This window comes from Cupressus sempervirens, chromosome 2 (genome assembly GCF_028749045.1).
Source record: "Cupressus sempervirens isolate cs-2001-9-10 chromosome 2, ASM2874904v1, whole genome shotgun sequence".
Taxonomy (NCBI): Eukaryota; Viridiplantae; Streptophyta; class Pinopsida; order Cupressales; family Cupressaceae; genus Cupressus; species Cupressus sempervirens.
In genome coordinates this window covers 299,695,913-299,723,518 of record NC_143119.1, presented here as the reverse complement: position 1 = coordinate 299,723,518, position 27,606 = coordinate 299,695,913, and the positions used below count along the sequence as shown (strand labels likewise).

The window sequence follows — 27,606 nt, the reverse complement described above, 5'->3', positions numbered from 1 at the left end:
TTTTGACCATGGATACTTCTCTGAATCTATTACTTTTTGGCAGAGGTACTGGCATTTCAACATGAAGAAGCAATATTTGCTGCTTCAGAGGCTTTGCGATCTCTTACTCAGAATTGTATAGATGATAGCATGATCAATCAGGGGGTAAGTGAAATCCGGGTGCAGACTGGCATGCGCAAGTCAGGACCAACTCCAGTTGAAAGGATATGCATAACTGCAGAGAGTTTGCTTGGATATCAATACAGCACATCTTGGGATTTGGCTTTGCAAGTGGTTTCAGTACTCTTTGACAAATTAGGTAAATTGACACTAGATATAGAGGTTTTCCATGGTACTGTACTAAGAATGTTATTAGTTATAGATGAATGGTTTATTTCCTTTTTATGTACATACTATTTTTAACTGGAATTAATTATAGATACTTTATGGTGGGTATATTGCAGTGATTGTTTATTGTTTCTGTACAGCAATTAAACTTTCTTGCTTGAGCATGCAGCTTATATGCAGTGATGCTTATCATATTCCCTTTATTCGTAGGACATTTTAAGCTCTTTAGGTTTTTGTAATCCTCTATTGCACTAAATTAGTCTTCCATTTTCCCAGAGCTTATTTAATTTGGACTGGTTTGTCAGATAAGGAGCTATGTATATTGCACACTTCAACTCAATTTGTATGATAGACACTAAATATAATGAATATTCAAGTTGGCAAATTTCACTGCTTATTGAAAAACTAAAAAGACTGTTACCCAAAAATCTTGCTCCGGAGGTGAATCCATAAGGTGACTGAAATTATTGTTCAAACTTGCTATTTTTGTGAGTTAACTGATCTCAGATTGAGGCTGTTATTGACTGACATCGTTTCAACTTTCAAGATTTATTCATGTTTGAGAACCCTTTGGACCCAGGCCACATGACTTTGCATTTCTGCTCCTGTTTAAGTGGCTGATTGCAAGACTCTGATGCTCTAGCCATCATGAAATCTGCCTGGTGCATGAAAATAAATGCTTTGCATATGCTTAGCTGTTTAGATTGCATGAGTATATGATTAATGCTTGGACACACAAGGGGTGATTTACAACTCAAGTACTTGGTGAGTCTGCAAGTACTCAGCAAGTATGCCAACTATGAGATAAAATGACTTAAATATATTTTTGGAAAGCCTTCCAAATTTCCAAGGAAAGAGAAAGATCTCATAGAGAAAAAGAACTTGTCTTGTGCAACTCAACATAATACTAATAGACTTTCATGGTTGGAGGTGGACAATATACAAATGGCATACATTGGGCATTCAATGGCACATACAATAATAGGAACCTGTGGAGCTTCGTTTAAAGAGGCATGTAAACTAATCAATGTCATGGTTGCCTTATTACAATGTGTTACATATTCAATTCTACTACTTCATATCGTCGTCAAATGGTTTCCTAAGCTCCTTTTAATATTTTGATGCTCAATTGTATCTGTTTTTTATTGCTGTGACTACCTCATAGCTTGTTTCTGGTGCTTACTTGTTTGGGTTTGTTATACATCTATTTAGTTGTAGGAAGTTGCTAATAAAGTTTAGACATCCTATAGATTATAGGTTTCCTACACATTTAGTTTGTATGCTTGTATTTGAAATCTAATTCTTCTTCACTTATGCTTTCTTACACCATGCATGATGGTTGAATACAATGGTTGAAAACCAACCTGAGAGGGCAAGAATATGAATAATTATAGCATACACAATGGTTGAATGATCAATGGTTGAAAACCAACTTGAGAGGGAAAGAATATGAATAAATACAAGTTTAAAGATGGACGGTCAAGTCTGAAAAGGAGTTGCCCTAGGCTTTTGTGTCTCGTTCAACTTAACTCTCTGTGGGGCTTATTAATGAACACATTGTGAATTATCAACATAAAATTACCATGGCACTTTTGGTGTAGATGTGTAGCAGCAGTGTTTTTACACATACTGAGATTTTCCAAAAGTTGAAAGCCCAAGAGGCTGTACTACCATTTTGTAAATGCAATTAATCTTCAGCTGGTGTCACGAAGCCATACTGATCAGTACTCAGTTATAGATATTTCATAAGTAATTCATAAACACACAGATACATTACCAATTTCTTCAAAAAACTTAACTCAGCATATGATTTTCCCTTTATGAATTTTTAAAAATAAAACTCTATGCAAAACTAATGAGTTTTTAAAGTGCTTTATATGCCAAAGGTTTCTCTATGCATAGATTGTAACAAAAATGGAAGTGAAAACGTCACAAACATACCATAACAAAAGAGGTTATCATCTGTAAACCAATTTGGGAGAAAATTCGAGAAAATAAAGCAGTTCTCCTTCTCTCCAATCTATCTTTTCAATCTTACAATCTCATTGCCTGCACAGGGTCTTGAAGTGTACTTATAACACTTGTATAGTATTGTACACTTGGAAGAGCTTTCTACCTGCTGCTATGCACACTCTCAGTTGCACACAACTCCTGCACATACCCTCAACAACTGGCAGTTGAAAGAATGCATAAAGAGTAAAAGGATGTATCAGTTGTTCCTTATAATCCGTGGGTGAGAAGTGATCCTAGACTAACATGTGCATCAACCTAATTTCATCCTTTTTCACATACATCATTAGAAGAGGTGTAAATGGATTCGACTATGGCCCTCAAGGGAGAGTCAGGTTGTTCAGGATCTGCTCCTTTTTTCACATTGTTAGTGGTTGAGGATTTGGTTGAATTTATGCAATGAACTAGGCTAAAGAAAGCCATTGGAGAAGTTAAACTGAATGCAGAAAATATAAAACAAAAGTTCAAAAGAGGAAAGCAAATGTGGAAATGAACTGCAGAGAGGAATGCATGATTGAAAGCAAAGACTGACTGGGTACGGCTGCAATTCTAGGCGCTAGCATCAAAGCACCCTGCAGATGGGAGTTGATGTCAGGGATGGTCAGGGATGTTCTGAGTAGGAATTTGGGCAGCTGTTCTTAAATCAGATGACAAAACAAGAGGACACTAGTGTTGGGTGCTATAGTCCTAGGGTATTGTGATCGGTGCTATATCTTTAGGGTTTTGGGCTGTTAAAAGTCTGAAACTGTAAGTCATAGTGTGCTCTGTCTGTTGGTGCAATTGTTGCTGTCTGAATCCTTCGGATCTACACCTGCACTCTCAAAAGAGGGGAAAATGATTTTGTTGTCAATTGGCTTATCTTAGTCAAATTCAGTGTTGGTGTTCCTACCACGGTGACAACTATGATAATGATATTAACAGTTGTGTGCCCTCAGGATATTTGATGCAAAGCAAATAACATGAGTGCTGAAATGATAGTTGTTAGGTAGGTTAGGTTTTGGCAGTGATGTTGGCAGTTTTGAGCTTTAAAGACTGAGGGGTGAGTGAGAAATCAATTGGCCAAGTTGCGGTTTAAAGTGGGAATGTTGAAATTAAAGTCCTCCTGGGTCAAGTTGTAGTGGGTCAAGTCTAAAATATCCTAAGTATATTTAAATTTTGGCTAGTCAAATAGTCCAAAATACATTATAAATATAAAGACATATTTTGTGCATAAGGGAATTGAAGATGTTATAGAACTTGATTTTTCGTACTCTCTTTTTTTGATCGTTAAGAGGCCGAAGCCAAGATTAATTATTATTATGTGTTGTAATTAATTATTATTATTCATTAAGTTCGAGTTGATTCGAGCCCAAGACCTCCCACGTAAGAGGCTCACAATTTACCCTTGTGTTGTAGGCTCTTGCCTTGATTTTTCATACTTATAATTGCCAAAATCCTAAAAATATCAAATTTTCTTTATAAAAGTGCACAAAATCCGGGCTTAGCATGAATTTCCCCACTTATCTGTGCTACATGAATTGCTTTCCAGAGAATTTTGTCCTGGCCACAATCCATGCTCGTACTTTGTGAAATAAGTCTGAAACTCACACGTTTCCAAGAATGTTTGGGCTTGGGACAGCCTGGACAGGTAATGCTGAATCAGAACAATGGTTTTGGCAAGTGTTGAAAGGATCAGTAGGTACAGAAGAAATTATTGTTCTGTGAGATGTCAATGGAGGGTGCAGCACAAATTCATTTAGGGCACAAATAATTTGTTAGTGTAGTCATATTTCATTGAGTTTGTTGTTGCTGTATTCTGGTAGTGATGATGCCAAATCCAGCATGGGATCTGTAGCCAAGAAATATGTTGTTGTGCTTGAGATTATAATTGTTAATTGTGAATAGCTTAATTATGTCTTGAAATGGCTTGATTTTCTTGCTGGCACCTGTATTACAATTTATTTAGGTCCACAATTTTTCCACCCATGTCACCCTCTAGGGGCATGAAGCGGCCACTTGCTACACCCATCTCCGGACAGACCAGATCTGTTAGACTGTGTCGCCGGTTCACCAGAGATGGTACCACACCTCCAGTTCTTCTCAGAGACAGGCCCGGACCCCTGTTCACCATGGACCTTATCCTTCGGTGCTGGATTTCTTCTCACCAAGAAAGGATTTATAGTCCTTCTCTCGTTTGTTACTTGTCTCATTTCTTTTCTTTGCTTTCTCGTTCTCTCTTTCCCGGACACTGTTTTGGTGTTCCCGCTGGGTTACTCCTCATCACTGTTGTATCTTTCAGTCCCTTGGACCCGTTTGTTGATCTTTTGTTGGAAATTAATATTATTATCTTATCTTATCTTATACAAACTGGTAGAAGCTGTGCATTCTATTCCAAATCTGTATAGATTGGTGCCTATTATGAGTAAAAATCCTTTTCTAAGCAGCAATAAGAAAATTAGTGCAGTGAATTTTATGCCTTGTACAGGGGTTCAAAATTTCATTTATCATTTCTGATGGTCCTGAATACTTATATGGACAAATGGCATTGGATGCCCTCAGTAGAACTGGCAAAGATGACTCAATGGAAAGTTTTGCCTTTCAAATTCAAATTCTCTTCTTCAGTGCCCTCAGTGGAATTGGCAAATATGACTCAATGGAAAGTTTTGCATTTCAAATTCAAATCTTCTTCTTGAGAGAAAAAATGTTGTTTGCTAGTGCTGATTGTTATTTCCCCTTTTACAAACTGATGTATATGGACAATGGAAATTGTGATATAAAACTATCCAGTGGTAGTGCTGATTGTTATTTCCCCTTCAACAAACTGATGTAAAGGGACAATGGAAATTGTGATATAAGACTAGCCAGTGGTTTCTATGTTACAACTTTATGCAGGTTCACACACTTCACATTCATAAAGCTTGTTATATTATATATGAAAGTTCTAGGATGTCCTTGAGGCATATGCCATTGTATGTAACCTCTTGTAATGCACTTTCAGTGTGTTTCCAAAGGCTGTTTTGACATTAGAGCAAATTGGGTTAAGAGTTTTGAATGAGGGAGAAGAAACTGAGAGATTATGCTGGCTTTTTTCTTTTCTTTTCTTTTTGGTAATGTTTCATTGACAGCCATCAAGGGCTTTGTTTACCATTTGAAGTGCTGACATTGGTTTGAACTGCAGGAGAATCTTCTTATTTTCTCATGGGGGGTGTCTTGAGGAGTTTATCTGACATGCAGAATTTGTCAGATGAAGATCTCACATGCAGAAAACAGGTAGCTAGGATTTTGTACATAGTATTTTGATTGATTTTCTGATGACTTTGAAATTTTGAATTTTTACAATGTTTACAAATAACGTATTAGCAAAATGCTAACGATGGGTTGAATATTATATGGTCTGAAAGTTTTATTTAAATTACAATGTCAGTCATGTTGTAGACAGTGGAGTAATGATTAATATAATGCCATGAATACATGATGCTTATGTTTGGATACTATAGTTTAAAGTTTTCCACTTTCTGCTTCATCTTTGACCAAAAGATGAAGCTGCACCAGGGGAATGAATGGACACATAAATTAAACTGCACCTCTTGTTCTCCTTTCCACTTCAAGTTGTGCTCTTTTTAACTTGCAGCTATAGGAAATTAATCAAAATATCATGGCTATGTAATATACTTATGTGACTCAATTTTTCAAAGTAAAATCGTTTGATTTTACAGGAGTTCATTGCCTCAGAAATTGTTTGGAATGTGTCTGCTATTTTGCAGTAAAAGTTTTGACATTTTATATACTGCCTCATTTAGTCAAAGTCAAAGTATTGTTTGTGTTTGTTGATATTTTTCAGTTATGTCTCACAAGCACATTTTTGTCATCTTTCAGCTGCACATGAGTGTTGGTTCAGCTGTTGCTGCAATGGGCCCAGAGAAACTTTTGCATATACTGCCTCTGAACTTAGACCATGAAGATTTGTCAGAGTCCAACATATGGTTGATCCCCATACTAAAACAGCACATAGTTGGAGCTAGCCTGAAGTTCTTTGCTGATCACATTCTCGGTTTAGCAAGGAAATTGCAGGAGAAGGCCTTACTGGTAGACATCAGTCATTCTTTACATTTTTCATTTGAGTTTTTCTATAATTTATTCAGTAGGCATTTTGTACTGCAGCTTGAAACGGAGGGGCGTCCGGTTGCTTCACGAAACAGACAAGCCTGTGTTCATTCTCTGTGGGCATTATTGCCATCATTTTGTAACTACCCTGTGGATACAGCTCAGAATTTTCAGTTTCTTGCAAAGACGTTGGGTGATGCACTAACTAAAGAAGCAGATTTACGTGGCATAATTTGCTCAAGCTTGCAGGTTTTAATTGCATCCTCTTCTTTTTTTACGAAGCATAATCAATATCAAAAGAACAAATCTACTTTATGCCAGTGGTAACGAATACCCTTTTTAGGTAATCATGTTAGATACTTATACAACAAAACAAGAATACTCATTTTAAGTAATCGTGTTGTCAGATACTTATACAACAAAACAGAAAGGCTCAGGATGAAAGCCAAGGTTACTCAAATATTGTTGAAGATTTTGAATCTTTGGAAGTTAGTGATGCCGAGCAAAGAGCCAAGTTTCATTATACATCAGAAGTTTCAGCTAAAAATATGAAGGCTTTGACCTCATATTCGCGAAATTTTCTCTCAATTTTGTTTAAAATCTTTATCTCATCTCCGGCAGACAAGCGTGGATATTTGCAGGTTTGTTTGAGTTCCCTGTATTTGTATTTCTGAGCATATGAATCAGCAGGACCTTTGTGAATGTTTACTTTCTTCATTTGCTAGATGGACTAGTTAAGTGGCATAAAATCCATAGCCTTAGGTGTTATCTTTCTGAAATATGAAGAAAGAAATTAAAAGTTTAGCCTTGGGTTTTGTTGAACTTCCCAGCATCTCTCGTATTCTACACATGATTTTGTTGAGCTTGACATTCTTGTTTGACAATATATAATGATAATGAAAATATCTGATAAAACAAAAGAAGCAAAATTTTAAAGAAATATATCTTATTGAAAGTCGACTAATGAGGTCATTTCTAAATAACTAGCATCTGACACCCTCATTGCATGCATTACTGGGAAGTATATTCCCCTAAAATAATATTAATAGCTTAATGGAGAATTTAGGAAGCAAGTGGATGTTTGGAAATCGTTGGTATACTCTAAAGATAATGCGTGCTTGATCAGAAAAACCTATCCTTCAGAGCTTTTCCATAACTTGCTTGATAGTAAGGATGCCAGAATCATTGCTTGAGAAGAAAACTGTACGAAGAACGAAGTCTTCAAATTGATCAACATGAGAATAACCTTGATAAAATGACAGCCTTATTTTGAGGGAATGATTGAAGTCTACAATTGATCTGGCTAACATAGATGTTCAAATGCCAGAAATTGAAAATTGTTGAATGTTTGGAACTGACTCTACATCTGATGGATTAATAATTGTATTTTTATGAACACACCAAAATATATACTATATTACTTAGAAAAAGAATTACATACCAGTAGCATTCATTCGGTGTAATACCGGCACTGGGGGATGTTGGGATGCCAGGACAAGTTTCTAGGACAGGGAGACAAAAGGCCTCAAGTTTGGGACAGTGGGGGGATGGTGGGGGGTGGGCGCTGTATAGTAGTATACTGTACGTAGAGAACTTGAAATGCTAGTGATGAAATGATGTTTCAGTATAACATATCAAATTAAAATACTTAAACATAGCAAAATTGCAACACAAACCAGAATCATTGGACATTCAACATTGTAGCATTCGAAAAACAAAATTCAAAGTATCAGCAAATAGGATTTATATTAGCTCACTTTTATCAAAAATTACTTTTTTTTAAAACTTGGATGGTGGTTGCTGACAGGAGACGCCCAGACGTCCCTGGGATGGTCGATGGACAACTAGGAGTCCCTCCTATGTAGCGGGGATGTCCGTGTGTCCCCGCGTTCCAGACGCATCCTGGCAGCGCTTGGGTTGTGGAATGGTGGAGGTGGGGGTACTCGGGTACTTCCAAGTACCCGTGCTTGAGACATCAATGCACTAGGTGCTTCGGGATTTTGTGGGGAGTGGGTTGCATGTTCCCGGGTTTCAAAGCATTCATGTGGACCTTCTCCTTATAGATTTCAAGAAAAGGCAACATTAGAATCAGTGAACAATTTTTCCTTTCAAAACAGAACATAATCATCATAACCACTAACACATAAAACACAGCTTACGATCATCTTTAATTGACCACAAAAAACAAATGCTTATGTGCTGCTGACATATTTAAGATCACAGGTTATAATAACAGCAGGAATCATATCAATGAAATTTCATAAAGACTCATCAAGTTAGCAGCAACGTCAAAACCAAAGTAGTAAAGAAAGCACAATCAACAGAAAATTAACTATCTGTGGTGAAGTAGCTAGCTATAACTTAGCCCCTCCCTGAGCATCTGTATCCCCATATCTGTATCTATTGAATGTGGTCCCACATATACCCAAAAAATGTTGATTTTCCAACAAAGTCATTTGTTTGTGTGATTTGATTGTAAAAAATATTGACATTATTTTTTCTAAACTAAACTAAAAAAATCTTTAATCAGACATTTTTTTTTGGGGTATAAAGGAAACCCAAACCAAATGAGGAAGACAAATGAAATATTTGTCTACTTCAGCAACTTATTTTTAGGTTATCTTTCAACGTAACTCACGGTTTTTTGCAAATTGTAAATTGTTAAATGAACTTATAAATATGTTAGTAGCAATTATGTCCATATTGCTTTCAAAGTAATGAAAATCCCCTCAAATAACTTAGAAAATTGTGTAAAATATGTCTTTGTTTTCATGAAGGTCGTATCCATATTGGGGTCTTTGTAAATGGCCTATTTGTATCTGATATTTTGTATCTCAATTCAGTTCCATGCAACATTGATTTGTGGGTTTAGCATTTTCACCATGTAGTTCACCTTTAGTTAGTCACAGTAGGACTGTGAGCAGGTGTTATTGGGCTGGCAGCATGGCTGCTCTAATTGAGTGAAACATGAGGGTAGCTTTGTGGGTTGACCATCTTGCCTGTCTAGGATTCTCATAAGTCTCCTACAGGCGCATTATTAGGTATCTTTGTAGAAGTTGAAATGGTCTTTTTCGGAAGTACTTGCTCCATTATATCCTTAATGCAGCTGAAGAGCTGTGGCAACTATTGACACAAAAGTCTGCACCCTTGCTTGAGGTATGACCCTCAAGCGACCTTATGTAACATGGAAACAATATCCAAGCTATGGGACTTGAACTATGAGATTGAGTCTCCGGAGAAGGTCGACTTCCTTACAATTAGGATGCACCTAACTATTGCTTGAGAGGAAAAGGGAGAAGGAGATGCAAGAAAGCAAATGGCTGAAAGGGAAAGGGGGGGTGATGCACCTAATTGAAACGGTTACAACTTTGCCCTTATATGCACAACACATCAATGAAAAACCCAAATACATAGTTCCTGTTTCTATTCTACTCCGAAAGAATCACATGCAGGTTTGGAACTAATCAAATGCTGAGGGGAAAAACATCTTTGCAATACAACAATCATCAACAATTTGAACACAACATACAACCTTTAGAAACTAGGAAAGAAAACATTCAAAACCAGGCAAGATATATGCACAAATAATGACTGGCAAGAAGAGGTAAAGAAGAGAGCTATTTCATTAATGGAAGGCAAAGAATACAGTTGCAGAGCACAAGGCTACTACAAGTAGACATAACAGAACAAAGAAGAACCTCTAAAACATATTTACAACTGTCTTTTATAGAGTTCAGGCATAACTCTAATGTTACATTAAGTTCAAACCCCAACCAGGTGGAGTTGAGATTGCAGAGGAGAGCAATAACTGAGAATCGGAAAGGAAATCCAATCAGATGCACGTCTCCATGCAGAAAATCTAATTTTGCGTGCTAATTGAGCCCTGAAGAGACAGAAATGACGGCCATAACTGCTCTGGCTAGTCGATGGATAACCATGACGGTGGTAGGCGGAAATCTGCATTTATCAGGTATAGAGAACACCAAAAAGTTATTGCAGATGATCAAAAGGACTTGTTCGCCATCAACGAGCTGCTTAGTTTGGCGTTCACAACCATGCTAGGTCAGCCATGTCATCATTCAATAGTGAACTTTGCCAGGTGGCCTCATATCCCTTGAAATATTCCTCCACCTCACCTGTTCTTATTCTCCTTGTTGACCTGCGACACTGCGCCTCTTTCTTGTTCGCTACTTCACAACCCTTTACCTTCATTAACGGCATGGCCTTGCAAAATTGCGACAATATTTATGCCTTATCGCTGCTTTGCAACTTGAAATCATTTCAATTCATTAACTGGTGCGACCCAGTGATGACCCGCAAACTGACCGCTTCACACCCTCGCAACTGCTAGACATAACCCTTGCTTTAACTGTGTGATGTTGCAACCACTGTTCCAGATGACTGCTGGCTGATTTTGCAGCTTCACAACTCAAGAAATTAATTGCGGATGAAACCTTCATAGCCTAAATTTTTAACCACAGTATTAACCCTGGGAAGATGCAACCAAAGCTTTCGCCACTTCGTAGCCTAAACCAGGTGTTAGCATTAACTCCATGCGACACTGTGCCTGCCCTGAATCTTAACTGCCATGATCACCATCCGCACCTTCGTAGCTTAAGATTTCGCTATAGCTCAGACACTTGCGACGACCACTTCCTTTAACTGTCAGTTGTCCCTCGCAGCTTCACAACTTAAATTCTTTACTCCTAGCTTAATCGTGCGAGGCCATGATAATTGAATCTTGACCGAGGCTGTTTGACTTTCGCACCGTCGCAACTTGAAACACTAAAGCTTATCGATGGAGTGGTAGCTATTTAAGCTTGTCTGCATTTATCAAAAAGACACTCCTTCGAAACTGATTACATTAACATACCTCATAACCTTGTGACGATGCGATGAAAGCATTACATATGAATCGGGCCTACCATGACATGTGTCCACTCGGTGCATTCTCGCAACTTGAAACTGGAGTTTAACATTTAACCTTGTGAAAGTGCGAACAAAGCATTCCACATCATTGCAACCCAAACCACAGGTTACCCTTGACTGCGTGTGAAGATGCAAAAACTATTTAAACTTGACTATTGCTCTCCATTGCGACTTCGCAACTTAAGACTTCATATTGCTTAAACGATCTGCGATCATGCGATTGGCGGCCTTTGTGCCTTTGTGACCCAAATTTGAACTAATCACGAACCTAACTCCTTCAACTCATGAATTGCACTGCTTAGTTTCGTGCACCTAATTTTGTTTGAAACTACACAACTGATTTTTGGCCAAAAAATGCAGAAATTGCATCATTGAGTGCCCGAAAACCACATAACTTATCCCATGGAAGATGTCTTTGATCTGCAATGGGATAAATGGTGACAAAATTGTCAATATCAACACTTCTTCAATCTCTTAGAAGCCAGCAATCTCCTTTGCTTAAGTCTTGGGTGAGTTTTCTTTGTGAGTTCATCTCATCGTTGGACTTTTTTAAGTCCTTTTTCTTTGCAATTTTTTTTTGATAATTTGATAAGACACTTTGGGTTTTGGTCCTATTTTTGGCCATTATCTCCTTTGTTTAATTACATTAATGACAAAAGTGCTAGATATTGGGGGTGGAACAAGCCCCTTCGTTTTAATCATGGTTTTGGGTTCAAGGCCATTTTTTAGGGCCTAGGGATATGTTGATGTGAGTTTTTTGACCACTCCAACATACAGTATAAGATACCAAGTATCCTACTCTCTCTTGAACAAGAAAACCTCAAATGCCAAACAATGAAATAAATGTGTGATCAAATGAAGAAACCCCAATGTTTGCAGTGCAAACTAGTGACTTAATGTTGGATATAACTTAGTGAATATGATGTGATCTTGTCGATGTCTTATGTAAGTTTTCGTAGACATAATCAACTCTTTTCCTTGAAATGGTTGGAGCTTGAATATTGGCTCAAAGTTAGACTTGAAAAAGATAAAAAGGTCAAGGGTTTAGAGAATCTATGCTACTTTGAAGGACAATGATATCAACGAATAATGCTTAGATGAATGAATTCCTTAACCAAGCTTTATTTTGCCAATTGAAACAACTACACAGATGATGCATTCTCCAAAGGTAAAGGAGGATTTTCATATTGTAATCATTCATCCAAATACCCAATATTGGTGCAATTGAAATATTCATCCACAATTGAACTTAATGCTTAAAATGTGGGGAAGTTTTTGGAATGTGAGCACTTGAGCACTTGGGGGAAACATCAAATTGTTAGGAAATCATTGAGACAACGCGATGTCAATAGGTTGTCACAGGGACTCCTAGGCTTTGACTTATTATCTTGGGGACACTTGGGAGTCTCCCTTCTTCCAATTAGAAGTTCCAACCTAAAAAAAAAGTAGCGGTCTTCCCCTAGACCTTGTTGGGGCCTTTGCTCCAAGCATTTGCAAGGGGCAATGCCCCTTGAACCTACACCTTTATGTACCATTCTTATTGTTAATGCTACCATTTCTATTTTTATTGTTTTATTAGTTTAAACTTCACTGAAATGCCAAAGTGTCAGTCGCTATTCTTGGTTTGCCTCCAAATTTGCAAAACTCAGCCAACCATTGTTAATGCTCAAATTTCAAAGCAATTATTGTCATGTTTATTAGCATAACCTGTATGTAGTGCGACAAGGTTTCATTCATTGTTCTTATCCTTACACATATTTTTGTAACTAATTTTCACAGTCTAAATTTATTTGCGTTGCCCACTGCCATCCCCAAACTTAGGTGCTTGGTCCCAACGTTCTCGTAGCTTGTTCCCTATCCCCTTGTCCCGAACTCCATGGAACACTATTTAAAAGTGACTTTTATGTTACTAGGAAGTAGTGTGCTAGTACTTTGTGAGAATGTAGACTTACATTTTTTTGTGCGGAACTCTCCAAAGTTTCTATCAATGATTAGGGGCATGAGGCATGGAGCAACTATCGGGAGGTTGGTGCCTCTGTCCCCTTTAGGTGAAGGTACTGTTCAACATAGACCGATGGATTTGTGACATGTGCTTAATCGCCTCCTGTGGATCTTTGTCTCTGGCTGTTGTGTGGCTGTTGTGACGTTCATTGAATGCTCGAGCTTTTGGTGTAATGACAATGGTGATTCCAACAATTGGTATCAGAGCGCTGGGTTATGGGTTCAAATCCCTCGGGTCATGTTGGGGGGGGGGGGATTGTTGGGAGGTTGGTACTGTTCAGCATAGGCTAGTAGATTTGTGACATGTGCTTAACCGCCTCCCATGGATCCTTGTCTTTGGTTGTTGTGATGTTCATTGAAAGCTCGAGCTTGGTGTAACGGTAACGGTGATTCCAACAGCAACTACACAAGACTTGCATACTGTAGCTAGTAGGGGTAGCGCTGGGGTTGCTTGTAGTTCTAGTGAATCAATTGATTACATGGATGCTCTCAACATATTACAATATGATGATTATTGATTTGTATTGGTTTATATGTTATCGCCATCAATTGTGTTCAGTTTTGTGTGTGATCAAAGGGTATATTACATGAGTAAACAATAGAAACGGAAAACTCAATATTACCTTGTCTTTTACCTTCTCATTTCATGGATTGAGTGGAAGCAAATGCACCCTTCTCCACTTTATTTAAGCCTTTCAAAGTTGTATAGGGTGGAATGTGGTTGCTCAAACCAGAAGCATGATGTTGGGATGAAGATGGTGAGGATAGAAGAGATGAAAGCATGAGGATACAAAAAGGTGGATGATTGCATGAGCATTATTCTTTTTACATAATAGTTTTCTTCTTATTTTGCTTGTTATGTTTTGTTTTGGTTTATCTTGTTAGACTTACTCACATTGTTTAGAAAAAAATTCTTGTTGCTAAATAGACCAAATCGTTTGTCAACAGTTATAATAACCAATTGGTCGGTGGACAGGGGGTGATCAATTCATGAGGAAGAGGGACTACTTGAGAAAGTGTTAGCTAATCGAGGAGGAGATTAGTCAAGGAGGAAGGCATATAGAATCGATGGTAGAATAGTCCAATTGCAGAGTGAAATACGATGATGCTTGCTAAGCCAATGGGTGTGATTTGGTACTTCCTGTAAGGAATAGAAGCCGAGTCAGTGGGCGTTAACCAATTCTTGAAGGGTCAAATGTAATTATTAGCTGTTCACAAAACACGAAGGAATACATTAAAACAATTGGAAGAATCTATTCTACATATTTGTATACTGTATAGTCATTTGTTTCTTTTAATCAGGTTATAATCACATGGTTCTATTGGGCTTAAATAAGAATATTTTTGAGCCTATCCTGAACTTTGCCCAGTGAGTTGAGTCCTATGAGGAGTATTAGTCACCATGTGGATTTGATTCCAAGAGCTAACCTTCCAAATAAGGCTGCATATAGATTGACTTTAAAACAGAATGAGGAGATTAGAGCACAATTGGAAGAACTACTCAAGGAAGGCTTGATAAGGGAAAGCCTTAGACCTTGTGCTGTTTCTACTGTTGTAGTGTCTAAGAAAGGAGGTGAATGGAGAATGTGTACAGATTGTAGTGCTATAAATAAGGTAACTATTAGAAACAGGTTTCCTATTCCTAGAATTGAAGATTTAATGGATTGTCTGAGTCCCTTGATGAATTTTTCTGGAATAGATCTGAAAACCGGTTACCATCAGATCAGAATCAGACTTGGAGTTGAGTAGAAAACAATGTTTAAAACTAGTGATAGATTATATGAATGGCTGGTTATGATGTTTGGACTTTCTATTGCACCCAACACTTTTATGAGGCTTATGAGTGAGGTTTTGAAACCATTCCTAGGGAAGTTTGTTATTGTATATCTTGATGACATTTTGGTGTTTAGGAGGTCCAATGAGGAACACATGTAGCATTTGAGGATGGAGATGAAAAGGTTGTTGGAATCATTTGCCGTTGCACCAAAAGCTCAAATTATCAATGCCTGATACAAATGCCAGATTTAAGCCGATCCATGGGAGGCAGTTAAGCCATGTTGCGAATCTTCCAAGGAGGTGTTGACCACCAAGTTAACAGTCTCCCCCTCAGCATCCATTGAAGGGAGACTTGAACCCATGCCCAAGGCTCTGATACTAATTGTTGGAATCATTTGCCGTAGCACCAAAAGCTCGAACTATCTTTGCTGCTCTGATACTAATTGTTGGAATCATTTGCTGTTGCACCAAAAGCTCCAACTATCTTTGCTCGATACAAATGCCAGATTCAACCCGATCCATGGGAGGTGGTTAAGCCATGTTAAGAATCTCCAAGAAGGTGCTGACCACCAAGTCAACAAAGGTTGAATGAGAAAAAGTTGTAGATCAGCCTAAAGAAATTTGTGTTCATGCCGAGCGAACTGATTAACTAGGGTTTTGTTTCATCCAAAGATGGATTGAAAATGGACAGCGAGAAGTTTCAAGACATTGTTGAATGGCGAACACCTAAAAATGCAATGGAGGTAAGGAGTTTTCATGGTCTTGCTAGTTTTAACAGGAAGGTTATATATAATTTTAGTCATTTTGTTTCTCCTATTCTGGAATCCTCTAAAGGGAATAAAAGGCAATTTGAATGGACCCAAGAATTTAGGAAGAATTTCTGATTTTTGAGACATAAGGTGAGTGAGTAGCCTTTTTTTGTTGCTTTGCCTAAATCTGATAAGGCTTTCTAAGTTAAGGGTGATGCAAGTGCATTGACTATATGGCCTATACTTAGTCAAGAGGGTAAACCTATGATATTAGTGAGAAATTGAATGAGGCTAAAAAGAAATACACTGCTCATGATCTTAAATTCTATGCCTTAGCTCAATTGCTGGAAAAGTGGAGACATTACTTACTGGCCAAGGATATTGTGGCGTATACAGATAATCATGCTTTGCAATTCATGGACAACCAACATAAATTAAATCAGAGGCATGCTAAATGGGTAGAGTATTTTCAAAATTTTAATTTTGTATTGAAGCATAAAAGTGGGAAAATGAATAAGTTTGCTGATGCATTGAGTAGGAACAGTTTATTGTGCAAGAAATTCAAATGAACAGTGTGGGTTTTGAAAGCTTAAAGAAGTATTTATGCAGATGATGCAGATTTCAAGGGGGCATTTGAAGCTTGCAATAGTCCTATCAGCAGAGATAGAGGACCATGGATGTATTTTACACTAGAGGAAGGTTGCTGTCTGAAGGATACAAATTGTGCATACCTAGATGGTTTATGATATACTTTATTGAAGGAGAAGCATTGCGGCAGCCTTGCTTACATTTTGGACAGGATAAAAGTTATTTGCAGTTAAGCACATTACCATTGGGCAAAGATGCAAATGGATGTCAAGAGACATGCGAAGATGTGCATGGTTTGTCAACATGCCAAAGGAAGGAGTTAGAATGCTGGTTTTTATTAGCCACTGCTGGTTCCATCTAGACCATGGGATTCTGTTAAGTATGGGGCAATGAATTAAACTTTGTGATTGTGGATAGGTTTATAAAAAATGGTCCATTTTATACCTAGTAAGAAAGGTAGTGAGAGGTGGTGAGATTGCATAAGTTTTCCAAAAAGTATAATAATCTGATTGGGATACTAAATCTGTGGGACATTTTTGGAGAACCTTGTGGAAGAAATTAGGGACAAATTTGAGTTTTAGTTCAACTTATCACCTCCAAATGGATGGCCAACTAGAGGTTGTTAATAGGAGTCTTGGAAACATGTTGAGATGTCTTGTTGGTAGCATACCTGGATATTGGGATTGACTTTAGCCCGAGTTGAGTTTGCACACAATGATTTTCCAAGTAGGAGTACAAGCTTCAACTCTTTCTTGATTTTGTATGGTGTGCATCCAAGAGGGGTATTTGAACTTATTTGATATCTTAGAGCTATGGAGAAAAGAAGTATAGACGGAGAAGATTTTGCTACAAGAATCTATAGCTGCCATAGACATTGTAAGCTCTACGCTGATAAAAAACCAAGAAAGTTAATTTTCAAGTAGGTGATCTTATAATGGCTCACCTTAGGAAGGAGAGGTTTGTGAAAGGTTAATACAACAAAGTGAAAATGAAGAAAGTGGGACCCTGCAGAATTTTGAGAAGGATTTAAGCCAAGGCTTATGAAATAGCCTTGCCCTACCTTGAGACCTGGGCATTTCTCCAATCTTTAGCGTGGTAGAGTTGCACCCTTACAAAGAGGATGGGGAAGAAGGTACAATAGAGGCAAAGTCACCTTCCTACAATGAATAACATGGAACTATTTCACATTGTGCCTGATATATAATGGATTCTAGATTAATAATTGTTGAAGAAGAACATGAGACGCAAATATTTCAAGTATCTGGTCAAGTGGTTAAGTCACCAATTGGAAGATTCTTCTTTTCTTATTGAACAAAAGATTAGCAAGCTGGGTCATTTGGTAATTGAATGCATGAGTAGGAGCTCATGAATCTTTTTGGTGGAAGAGCATTACTCTTCTTACATTTTGATTTTTTTCTTCTAAATTTATTTTGTTATGTTTTTGTTTTTGGTTTATCTTATTGTCAGACTTCTTGTTGCTATTCAAAACATTGTTATTGTCATCGAACTTACTAATTTGGTTGTGGATAGTTATAAGAACTGACCAATTGGTTGATGCTCGATTGAAAGGGTCAGTCAATTCATAAGTAAGAGCAAGTACTTTAGAAGGGGTTAGCTGATCAAGGAGACTGGTCAAGGATTAAGGCATATATAATCGGTGGTAGAGCAGTCCAATTGCAGAGTGAGATACGATGATGCCTTGTTAAGCCAATAGGTGTGATGTGGCACTTCTGTAAGAAATAGAAGCTAAGTTAGTGATTACTGTTGACCGATCCTTGAAGGATTAAAAATAATTTGTAGTTGTTTGCAGAAAAGGAAGGATTAAAATGAAACTATGCAACTTTGTTCTTAGTTTGTTTGATACTTCATTGAAATAACTTGTTATGAATAATCGTATTGTGTGTAGTCATTAGTGTCTTACAATCTAGTCATCATGACATGGTGCTATTGGGGTTACTAACCTATACCGAACATTCCATCTTTCGTACCATAGAGTTTTCTTTTTAAGTCTCTTTTCCTTTATTTTGTGTGAAAGGCTACAATTAGAAGGCTTGGCCTTGCGACAAGTGTCACAAGAAGAGTGTACGTGTAGGAGTTAGGTATGCTCACACGTGTGAATACATATTGAGAAAAACTTGGAAAGAGAAATGTCTATGACATGTGTAAGAGATGGTGTAGCTTGGGAAATATACATGCTTATGATATGTGAAAGAGGTAAAGTGGCTATGATGTGACCTTTTATTATTACACATGTGAGCAAGAGGAGATTAGGGACAGTTGTTACTTGATGACAAGTTTAGATCTTGATTGATATAGATGGATTCTAGGGCTATTGACTAATTTATTAAGTAATTAAGTTGTTATTGACTAATTAATTAAGTAGGAAGTTTCATGGGATAAGGCTAGAAATAATTAAATAAATGTAAACTTATTTGGTTAAAGGTGAGATATGAAGGTGAAGGTTGGTACAATGGGCGAAGGTCAAGTTGGTTGGGCATAGACAAAAATTTATGTGTCTATAGACACAAACACAACATGATGAATTGATGCAATTTTTTTTTATAAAAGATGGTAGAAAAGGTATATGGACTAGTAGCATGATGCCCTAGTTACTAGTGGGTTGAGGAAGGATGACGTGAAGGTAGTAATAGTCCCATTTGCGAGAACATGTAGTTCTAAGAGTACACGTGTGCTCTCAAAGTGGATAGGACTATATTATTAAGGATGAAGGGATGCAAGAGGAAAATGATAGGGGTGATATGGATAGAAAGTAGATTGGAATGATGAAAGAATCTAGGAGAGGAATAATGGAGTAGGATCATGTTTTGATTATATAAGCAACCTATATATTATATTCTACTTGACATTATGCAGCAAGGTATTAAGAACCAAGATGACAATGTGTCAAGTATTGATAAAAACTGTCAAGTGCAGACATATGCTTTATGACACCATGATATTGAAGACCGCAATGCCTTTGTAGCAATAGAATGCAAAGACCATGATAAATGTAATTAATGATAACACATACTAACAATAATAAAAAATGCACAAGAAACCATAGGAAAACCCAAATTTTGCCCCTAGTCCAGTTGAAAACCAATTAATTGATTGATTAATTATGAAGAGGATGGCAATGTTAACGATGTCTGGTTATTGGGTAGTTAGATGGTTGGCCCATCCAAGGGAATTACACAGTCGTGACGGTTCACCTCGTGACCCCTCACACACTATATGTATGCATCATTTCCTCATTTGAGACATGTTGGTATGGAGCACGTTTGTGTATGGTGATCAATGAATGAATATATTACTATTATCTCTCTTTACATTTCATGTTCAGTACTTTATTTTCTATACGCAAATAGTCTTTGTTACCCCATGAGGGTAAACATTTGGTGCCGTTGCTATTTCGAATCTAGGGAAAGCCACACGATCAATGACATACCACAAATAGAGTAAATGGGAATACCTCTGGAGGAGAACGTGAGAGTGAATGAAAACGGAATTCCCGAGTTGTTCGAGGGGGAGCACGAACTGATAGAGAACTTCCACATTTTGTTCCACTTGAGTATGGAGACCTTTGTCCAGAGAGAAGCCATACGGGAAGAAGTTTCGGAGGACACTACCTGGGACTCACTGAAAGTGAGCCCCACAACCAATCGAGTGATGCATCAATTTCCCAGACTGTTTGCACAAGCCATTCTAGCTTAGAGATGGTAACGCGAGGAGATCGCACAGGAGCAGCGAAGGCAACAAACTCTTCAGAACTTTTGAGAATGCAACTATTGGGAGATAGAAGAGCATGATGGAAACAACTGAAGGTCCAACCCATGAGCCCTAGGCCATGGGAATGTGAGTAGAGTGCGAGTGAAGAAGAGCACTAACCTCTGTAATGGTCGTAGAGACAACTATAATGATGTACAAAGACTATATAAATAAAAGTGTTCTTGTTAACTATGATGTTTTTAGAGGATTAATGCCAAATCAGTTGAACAAAAATAAAAATAGGAATGAACAAAATAATGATGATAGTCACGCTGTATAGCGAGCTTTGATTCTTGCACAACAAGTTGAGTGACAACAAAGGCTCTGGCAATTTGCTGAAAGGTATGATGGTGGGGTAACGGAGGGTGACTTTTGTGCCGCAGGAGGTGCACTAAATGGAGAGCAGGGTTCGCCTAACCATATGCAACTGAGAAGTACTGAGTACTTACTCAAAGAGACGTGGCAAATGTTGAATTTGGTTGAGGGGATGAGGGAGGAGTTTTTGAACTTACATACGCCATAGGTGGAGAACTTGGACAAAAGTAAAGAGAGAACCAGTGTGGCTCAAGGTGCTGAAGGGACACAAGTGCACGATGATTACTTTGTCTCGGATACATCGTTCGAGTGAGTACAATTCGATCGTAGACCACGCCTCTTCCCAAAAGTTATCACACCGCAGTGCATACAAGCACAAGTGCACAGACAATTGTTACGGACACAACAACCACCTATAGCACCACACCCACCCATAGCACCGCAGTGATTGCTAGTTATGGCAGGGCCGAAACATAAATTACCCAGGTTTAGTGGTGATGGGAAAGAAGATCCTGTAAGACATTGTTGTACGTGTAAAACTATTTGGGTGGCAAATGCTGTTACTGACAAAGATGAATGAGTTCAACTGTTTCCTGCAACACCATGGGGTGTTGCCATCGATTGGTATGCAAGCATGGACAAAGCAAAAAATAAATACATGGGATGATCTCAGGAAAGAATTCCAAGCCATATTTAATTGCTTTCGGATGACAATGAGATCGTCAGAGGGATTTACAGTTGTAAGCAAGGAAAGAAGGAAATTGTTATAGCATACAATAGAGGGTTGAAGGAATTGCTCGGAAAGATGGAAACCCAACCAATGAATGAATTAAAAAAGAGATGGTTCGTTGACGGATTAAATACATCCTTGAGAAGAAAAATGAGGATTGTACCGTCGACGTCGTACGCTAATGCATACAATAGAGCGATGAATTTGGAAAGTGAAAGCAAAACTTTAAAGAAGAAAAAGAAAAGCAAGTCATCATCCAAGAACAACGAATCCTCAGACGAGGATGAATCTAATAAAAAGGTACAAGTGTTATAAAAGGATATGGAACACATGATGCAAGAGTTTAAAACAATGAAAGGGGGTGCATGGCGAAATGATGAATGGGAAATGTGGTGCATGAAATGCAAAGAGAGCGGACACACGAAAGGAGCATGTCCCAAAAAGTCACTATGTGACATCTGCCAGGTGATTGGTCATTCCACGAAGGAATGCCCGTATAACTTAAAGACAAGGGGGCCACAAATCCTGTTCACTCAGGAACAACCATTTACCTATGGGGCCACCAACTAGCAAATAAACAATGCATCATCTGGTGTGTTGCGAAATAACCGACGAGGAGGAAGAGGAGGTAATGAAAATAGGAGCCAGATACAATATGATTCAAAGGTCCTTTTGATGATTTAGTGTCGGGTGTGCAGCCAGTGGGGCCACTTCGCTTGACACTATGACAAGAGCGATACACTGCAAAAGTTGTGTCGATGGTGTGGTCCTAGAGATTATGAAGAATCCAATTGTCCGAAGCCTCGAGTAAACTTACTCAACATTGTAGAAGTATTGGTAGTTACTTTTAATCAAGCGAAACAAGCAATGTACCTTGATCCTTGTATAGAGAAACAAAGAGTACGAGAGGCAAAAGAAGAGATAGAGAAGGCAATAAAAGTGAAAGGGGATACACTTGTGGTTACAAGTACCTCTCAATGAATAGAGGCTGAGAATAACACAATAGGGTGGATATTGCAAATGGAGGTTCCAATTAAAGTGCTAGACCTCCACACCTTACCCCAGTTGAAGACGACATTATTAAACACTCGTACCGCACAACCAAGTGCCAACACTGTACAACAACTAATCGTTTCAGGAGGATCAGTAGTAGACCCTATGCTACTCATGTTGAACAATGGACGATACACTGTGGTAGTGGAGATGGGTATCCTTGGGACAATCCTCAGCGATACCATAGTTGATGGTGGGTTGGGGGTAAATGTGCTTTCGGAGGAGACATGGAAAAAACTTGGGAAACCTACCTTGTGGCCCCCACCTTCAACTTACTTAGTGTAGACCAGTAGGGAATCAAACCTCTGGGAACATAGATGGGTCAACTAGTCACCATTGGAACCTAGCCATTCATACTAGATTTCGTTTTGATTCCATTGAAGAAGGGATATGATGCCATTCTCGAAAGGGGATGGCTAGTATCAACAAGGGCAAATCACAATTGGAAGAGAAATACACTTTCATTGGAGAGCGGCAGAAGGAAGTTTGTTATTGACCTCCAAACACAAATGGTAAGTGAGGAGATGGCGTCGAAATCTGAGTTTGACGGAGAATCTGGGGGAAGGGACGAGGGACAAGAACGGATGGAGCCTAATGACGAAGGCGTGCTAGAACTTGAAAGATGTTCAGAAGATGACTTAGATTCCTTGAACAACCTTTTCCATTGGCAAATGGAAGATTACGAGTTATTTTCGAGTTGCAACATGCTAGGAGTAGAAGGAATGGATGTAGAAGAGGAGGTTTTTCCATCAGAGTTCGAAGAGTACAAAGAAGGAGAATCTCGGGTGAATGACAATCCTACTCACATTTTTGACACAGGGGATCCAATCAAATACGAAGAACCATCCATACGTATCACAGACCTCAGGGATGAAGAGAATCCACACAACATCTTGGTTGGCGATGATTGGAATCCTGTGTTGAAGGCAACAACATTCAAAATCATCATGGATTACAAAGATGTGTTTTCCTTGAGTAACAAGGACCTGAAGGGTGTACTGCTAGAGTTGTGTGTACACCGAATACCCCTAGTGCCTGGTGCAATATCCGTTTGGAAGAGACCGTACAAAATGAACAAGAATTACGTGGCTAGGGTTGACGAAGAAATCCAACACATGTTGGAAGCAAGAATCCTATTTCAATTTGAAACAAGTAAATGGGTCTTGCCCATTGTGATATCATTGAAAAAAGAGGCAAACCAGACTAGGATCTGTGTTGATTTCTGCTGCTTGAATGTTGTCACTATAAAAGACCCTTTTCCCTATCCCCTTCACGGATACAATACTTGAAGAAGTTGCTGAGCATGAGATGTACTCATTTATGGACGGGTTTTTCGATTATAACCAGATATCAATTGCGGATGAGGATAAGTTAAAGGCCATTTTCGTGGTAGAAGATGGCATCTATGCATATAATTGTATGCCCTTCGGGTTGTGTAATGCACTGGCGACCTTCCAAAGAATAATCCTCCATATCTTTGATAAAATGTCCATGGGGAACTTTTGTGCATTCTTGGATGATTGATCGATCTTTAGTGGACAAGACACGCATTTGGCAGCACTCAAGGAATGAATGGAAAGGTGTTGTCGGGCTAGGCTGGTGCTGAATTTGAAGAAATGCAAATTCATGGTACCCCAGGGTAAACTGTTGGGGCACATTGTATGTAAGACGGTACTCAAAATTGACCCAGACAAGATACGTGTGATCGTGGAGATGGAAGCGCTGCCTAATGTCAGTGGCATCAATCATTCTTAGGGCATCTTGGCTATTACAAGAGGTTCATAAAGAACTTTGCTCAAGTTTCATACCCCCTTGACAGGATGACAAGAAAAGGGGAACCCTATGTTTGGGGTATGGAGCAAGAAACCTCCTTTAAGGAATTAAAGGCAAGATTGCTAGGGGAACCAATTTTGGCATACCCAATTTGGGATAAACAGTTTCATGTGCAAGTAGACGTGTCTAACTTTGTAATTAGTGCAACACTAGCACAAATGGGTGATCATGGCCTCGATCATCCTATCTACTTTGCTAGCAGATTGTTGTTAAAGGTTGAGAAGAACTACAACACGATGAAGTGGGAGGCTCTAGGAATGGTGTATGCTGTACAAAAGTTTAGACACTATTTGTTGGCAACGCCCTTCACATTCTATGTAGACCACCAGGCATTGATGTACTTGGTAAACAAACCAATCATTCAGGGGAGGGTGAGTAGATGGTTGTTGCTACTCCAGGGATCTACATTCACCATCATGGTGTGATTGGGGAAGAGCCATGTTATAGCTAATCAACTATCTCAGATGAGGTTGGGGGAGTCATCAGAAGGAGTTAATGATGACTTCCCAGATGCACATTTATTTCATATAGCCATTCTTCCGGAATGGTATAAGAGCATTGGAGAATATCTATCCACTTCACAATTCTTGAGGGAAATGCCACAGGGCGAACGACGGAAGTTGGCATTAAGAAGCAAAACATTTTCCCTGATCAATGGTATATTGTGTAAAATGGGGCTAGAGCAAGTGTTGAGAAGATGCATCATGGAGGAAGAAGTACAAAGCGTCCTTCAAGAAGCCCATGAAGGCTTGACATGAGGGCATTTGGGACTAGACATGACAGCAAGGAAAGTACTTCTATCGGGGCTACGATGGCCTACACTATACGATGATGCCAAAGAGTGGGTGGTTAGCTGTGATATTTATTAGTGCATGGGTAAACCCTTGAAACATGATTTTATGCTGCTCAATTTGTCACATGCCCAGGAGTTGTTTGAATGATGGGGTTTAGATTTCGTGGGATCCCTGAAGCCAAGTCGAGCTCGGAGATGCTGCTACGTTTTGGTAGCAATGAAATATCTCATGAAGTGGGTGGAGGCACGAGTGTTACCTGATAACTCGGCCATAAGCACAACGAAGTTCATGAACAAATGATCACGCGTTATAGCATACCTATCTAGTTGACCAGTGACAGGGGAGGTCACTTCGTCAATCATGTCATGCGACTGCTCACGATTGAGTTCAAATTTTTTCACTTCCTGTCAAGCCCTTACTATTTGAGAGCTAATGGCTAGGTGGATGCAATAAACAAAATTCTAGTGTCGGTCATATACAAGTCATGAGGGGTGGAGCAAGCCGATTGGGAAGAGAAGCTACCATCAACATTTTGGGCGTACAGCACAACCTACAACGTCACAATAGGACAAACACCCTTTTAACTCATGTTCAGGCAAGAAGCGATCGTGTCGACCAAATTTATGGTCTCAAGCCTCCCAATAGCAATTAACAATAGACTTTGCGATATGGGAAGTCTCAGGGTAAACAAATGATGAGAACAATGTATACCCTATGGACTAGGAAAGATATATCCTATGATGATAAATTGTGAGCTTGGATTGTATGGATTAGGATTGATTGAGTTGGATTGGATCAATTTAATTTTTTTGGATTAGAGGGATAAAATAAGGATAGTTGGATCAGATAAGATGGCAAGAGGATAAAGGGATTAGATAGGATGAGAGGAGGATACATGAATAGATATGAGTGGATTGCATGGAGGATACGATGACTAGGATGAAGGAATGGGAACCAATGACAAGGGAGAAATGAGGCTTGGTGAAAGGATGGATGGATGGATAGATTGTTACAAGCTAGGGTTGTCGTTGTACCAAAAGATCGATTTGTTAATTGTCAATACAACCACTAGACTTATAGAACACAGTATGCGGTTAAGCCATGTCACAAATCTTGAAGGGGAATGTTTGCTGTTACTCCAATAATCCCCCTTAGCGTTACCAGAGGAGACTCGAACCGGTGACCAAGCTCTAATACCACTTGTTACAAGTTAGGGTTGCTGTCTCAACAAAAGATTGACTTGTTAATGCCTAATATAACCACTAGACTTATAGAACATAGGAGGTGGTTAAACCATGTCACGAATCTTGAAGGGGAACGTTGGGGGTTAGTCCAACATAGATTTCTTGACACGTCTATGGCATGTGTAAGGATTGGGTGGCTTGGGCAATAGACATATCTATGACATGTGTGAGAGATACAATGCCAATGATGTGATCTTTTGTGATTACACATGTTAGCAAGAGGACAATTGCACAGTTGACAATTGTAGATCTTGATCCATGTATAGATGGGTTCAAGGGCTAGGATTGAGGGTGATGACATTAAATTATAGGAAAAAGTGTAACAAGGGTTAACTAGCCTAATCAAGTAATTAAGTTGGTGTTAATTATTTGATTTGGTAAGAGTGTATATGGGATAAGGTTTGATATTGTTAAATAAATGTAAATATATTTAGTCAATGATGATGGATGATGGTGAAGATTGGTATGATGGGCTATGGTCAAGTGTGATTGGGCATGGAATGGGATTAAATTATAGGAAAAAGTGTAACAAGGGTTAACTAGCCTAATCAAGTAATTAAGTTGGTGTTAATTAATTGATTTAGTAATAGGGTATATGGGATAAGGTTTGATATTGTTAAATAAATGTAAATAATTTAATCAATGATGAGGGATGATGGTGAAGATTGGTATGATGGGCTATGATCAAGTGTGATTGGGCATGGAAAAATTTATGTCTACAGATACAATACCATGATGTTATTCCAAAGAACAATAAAACATGGTAGAAAAGCATACAAACTAGTAGTAAGATGCCCTAGTCAATAGTGCGTTGAGGAAGAATAATAAGGAGGTAGTGATATGCGCCCTCGAAAGGATGTGGGTGTTGACAATATATGTGTGCCCTCATAATTCATAATAGAAATACATTGGAAAGAATGAAAGGATAGATGAAGAAAAGGATATAGGTGATATGGTAGGAAAGGTGGTTGGGATGATGAAAGAATGTAGGAGAAGAATAATGGAGGAGAATCAGGAGTCAAAGATATAAGCAACTCAGATTTGATATTCTTTTTGACATTATGCACTGAGGTATTAAGAATCGAGATGACAATGTGCCAAGTACATGATCAGAAAGGTCAAGTGCAAAGATATGCCTTATGACACCATGATATGGAATACCATGATACCTTTGTTGCAATAGAATGGAAAGACCATGATAAAAGCAATCACTGATAACACATGCAAACAATAATTTACAAGATGCAATAAACCAAAAACAAACCAAAGTTATGCTCCTAGTCAAGCTGAAAAGCAATTGATTGAGTGACTCATGATGAAGAGGATGACAATGTTATTGATGAGAGCAATGCATACCCTAAGGATTGGGAAGGATCCATCCCATGGTGATAGATTGCGAGATTGGA

General features: G+C 38.5%; 1 protein-coding gene across 3 annotated transcripts in view; it reads left to right on the top strand.

The window, feature by feature from the left end:
- LOC149572267 (ARM repeat superfamily protein) overlaps window positions 1-27,606 on the top strand; it is a 101,029-nt gene that overhangs the window by 48,560 nt on the left and 24,863 nt on the right. For all 3 annotated transcript variants that reach the window (XM_089813500.1, XM_089813501.1, XM_089813502.1), the window contains exons 3-7: window positions 44-298; window positions 5,495-5,586; window positions 6,193-6,402; window positions 6,478-6,669; window positions 6,828-7,061. In XM_089813500.1, coding sequence (XP_089669626.1) covers window positions 44-298; window positions 5,495-5,586; window positions 6,193-6,402; window positions 6,478-6,669; window positions 6,828-7,061 — 983 coding nt within the window. The remainder of the gene's footprint in view (window positions 1-43; window positions 299-5,494; window positions 5,587-6,192; window positions 6,403-6,477; window positions 6,670-6,827; window positions 7,062-27,606) is intronic.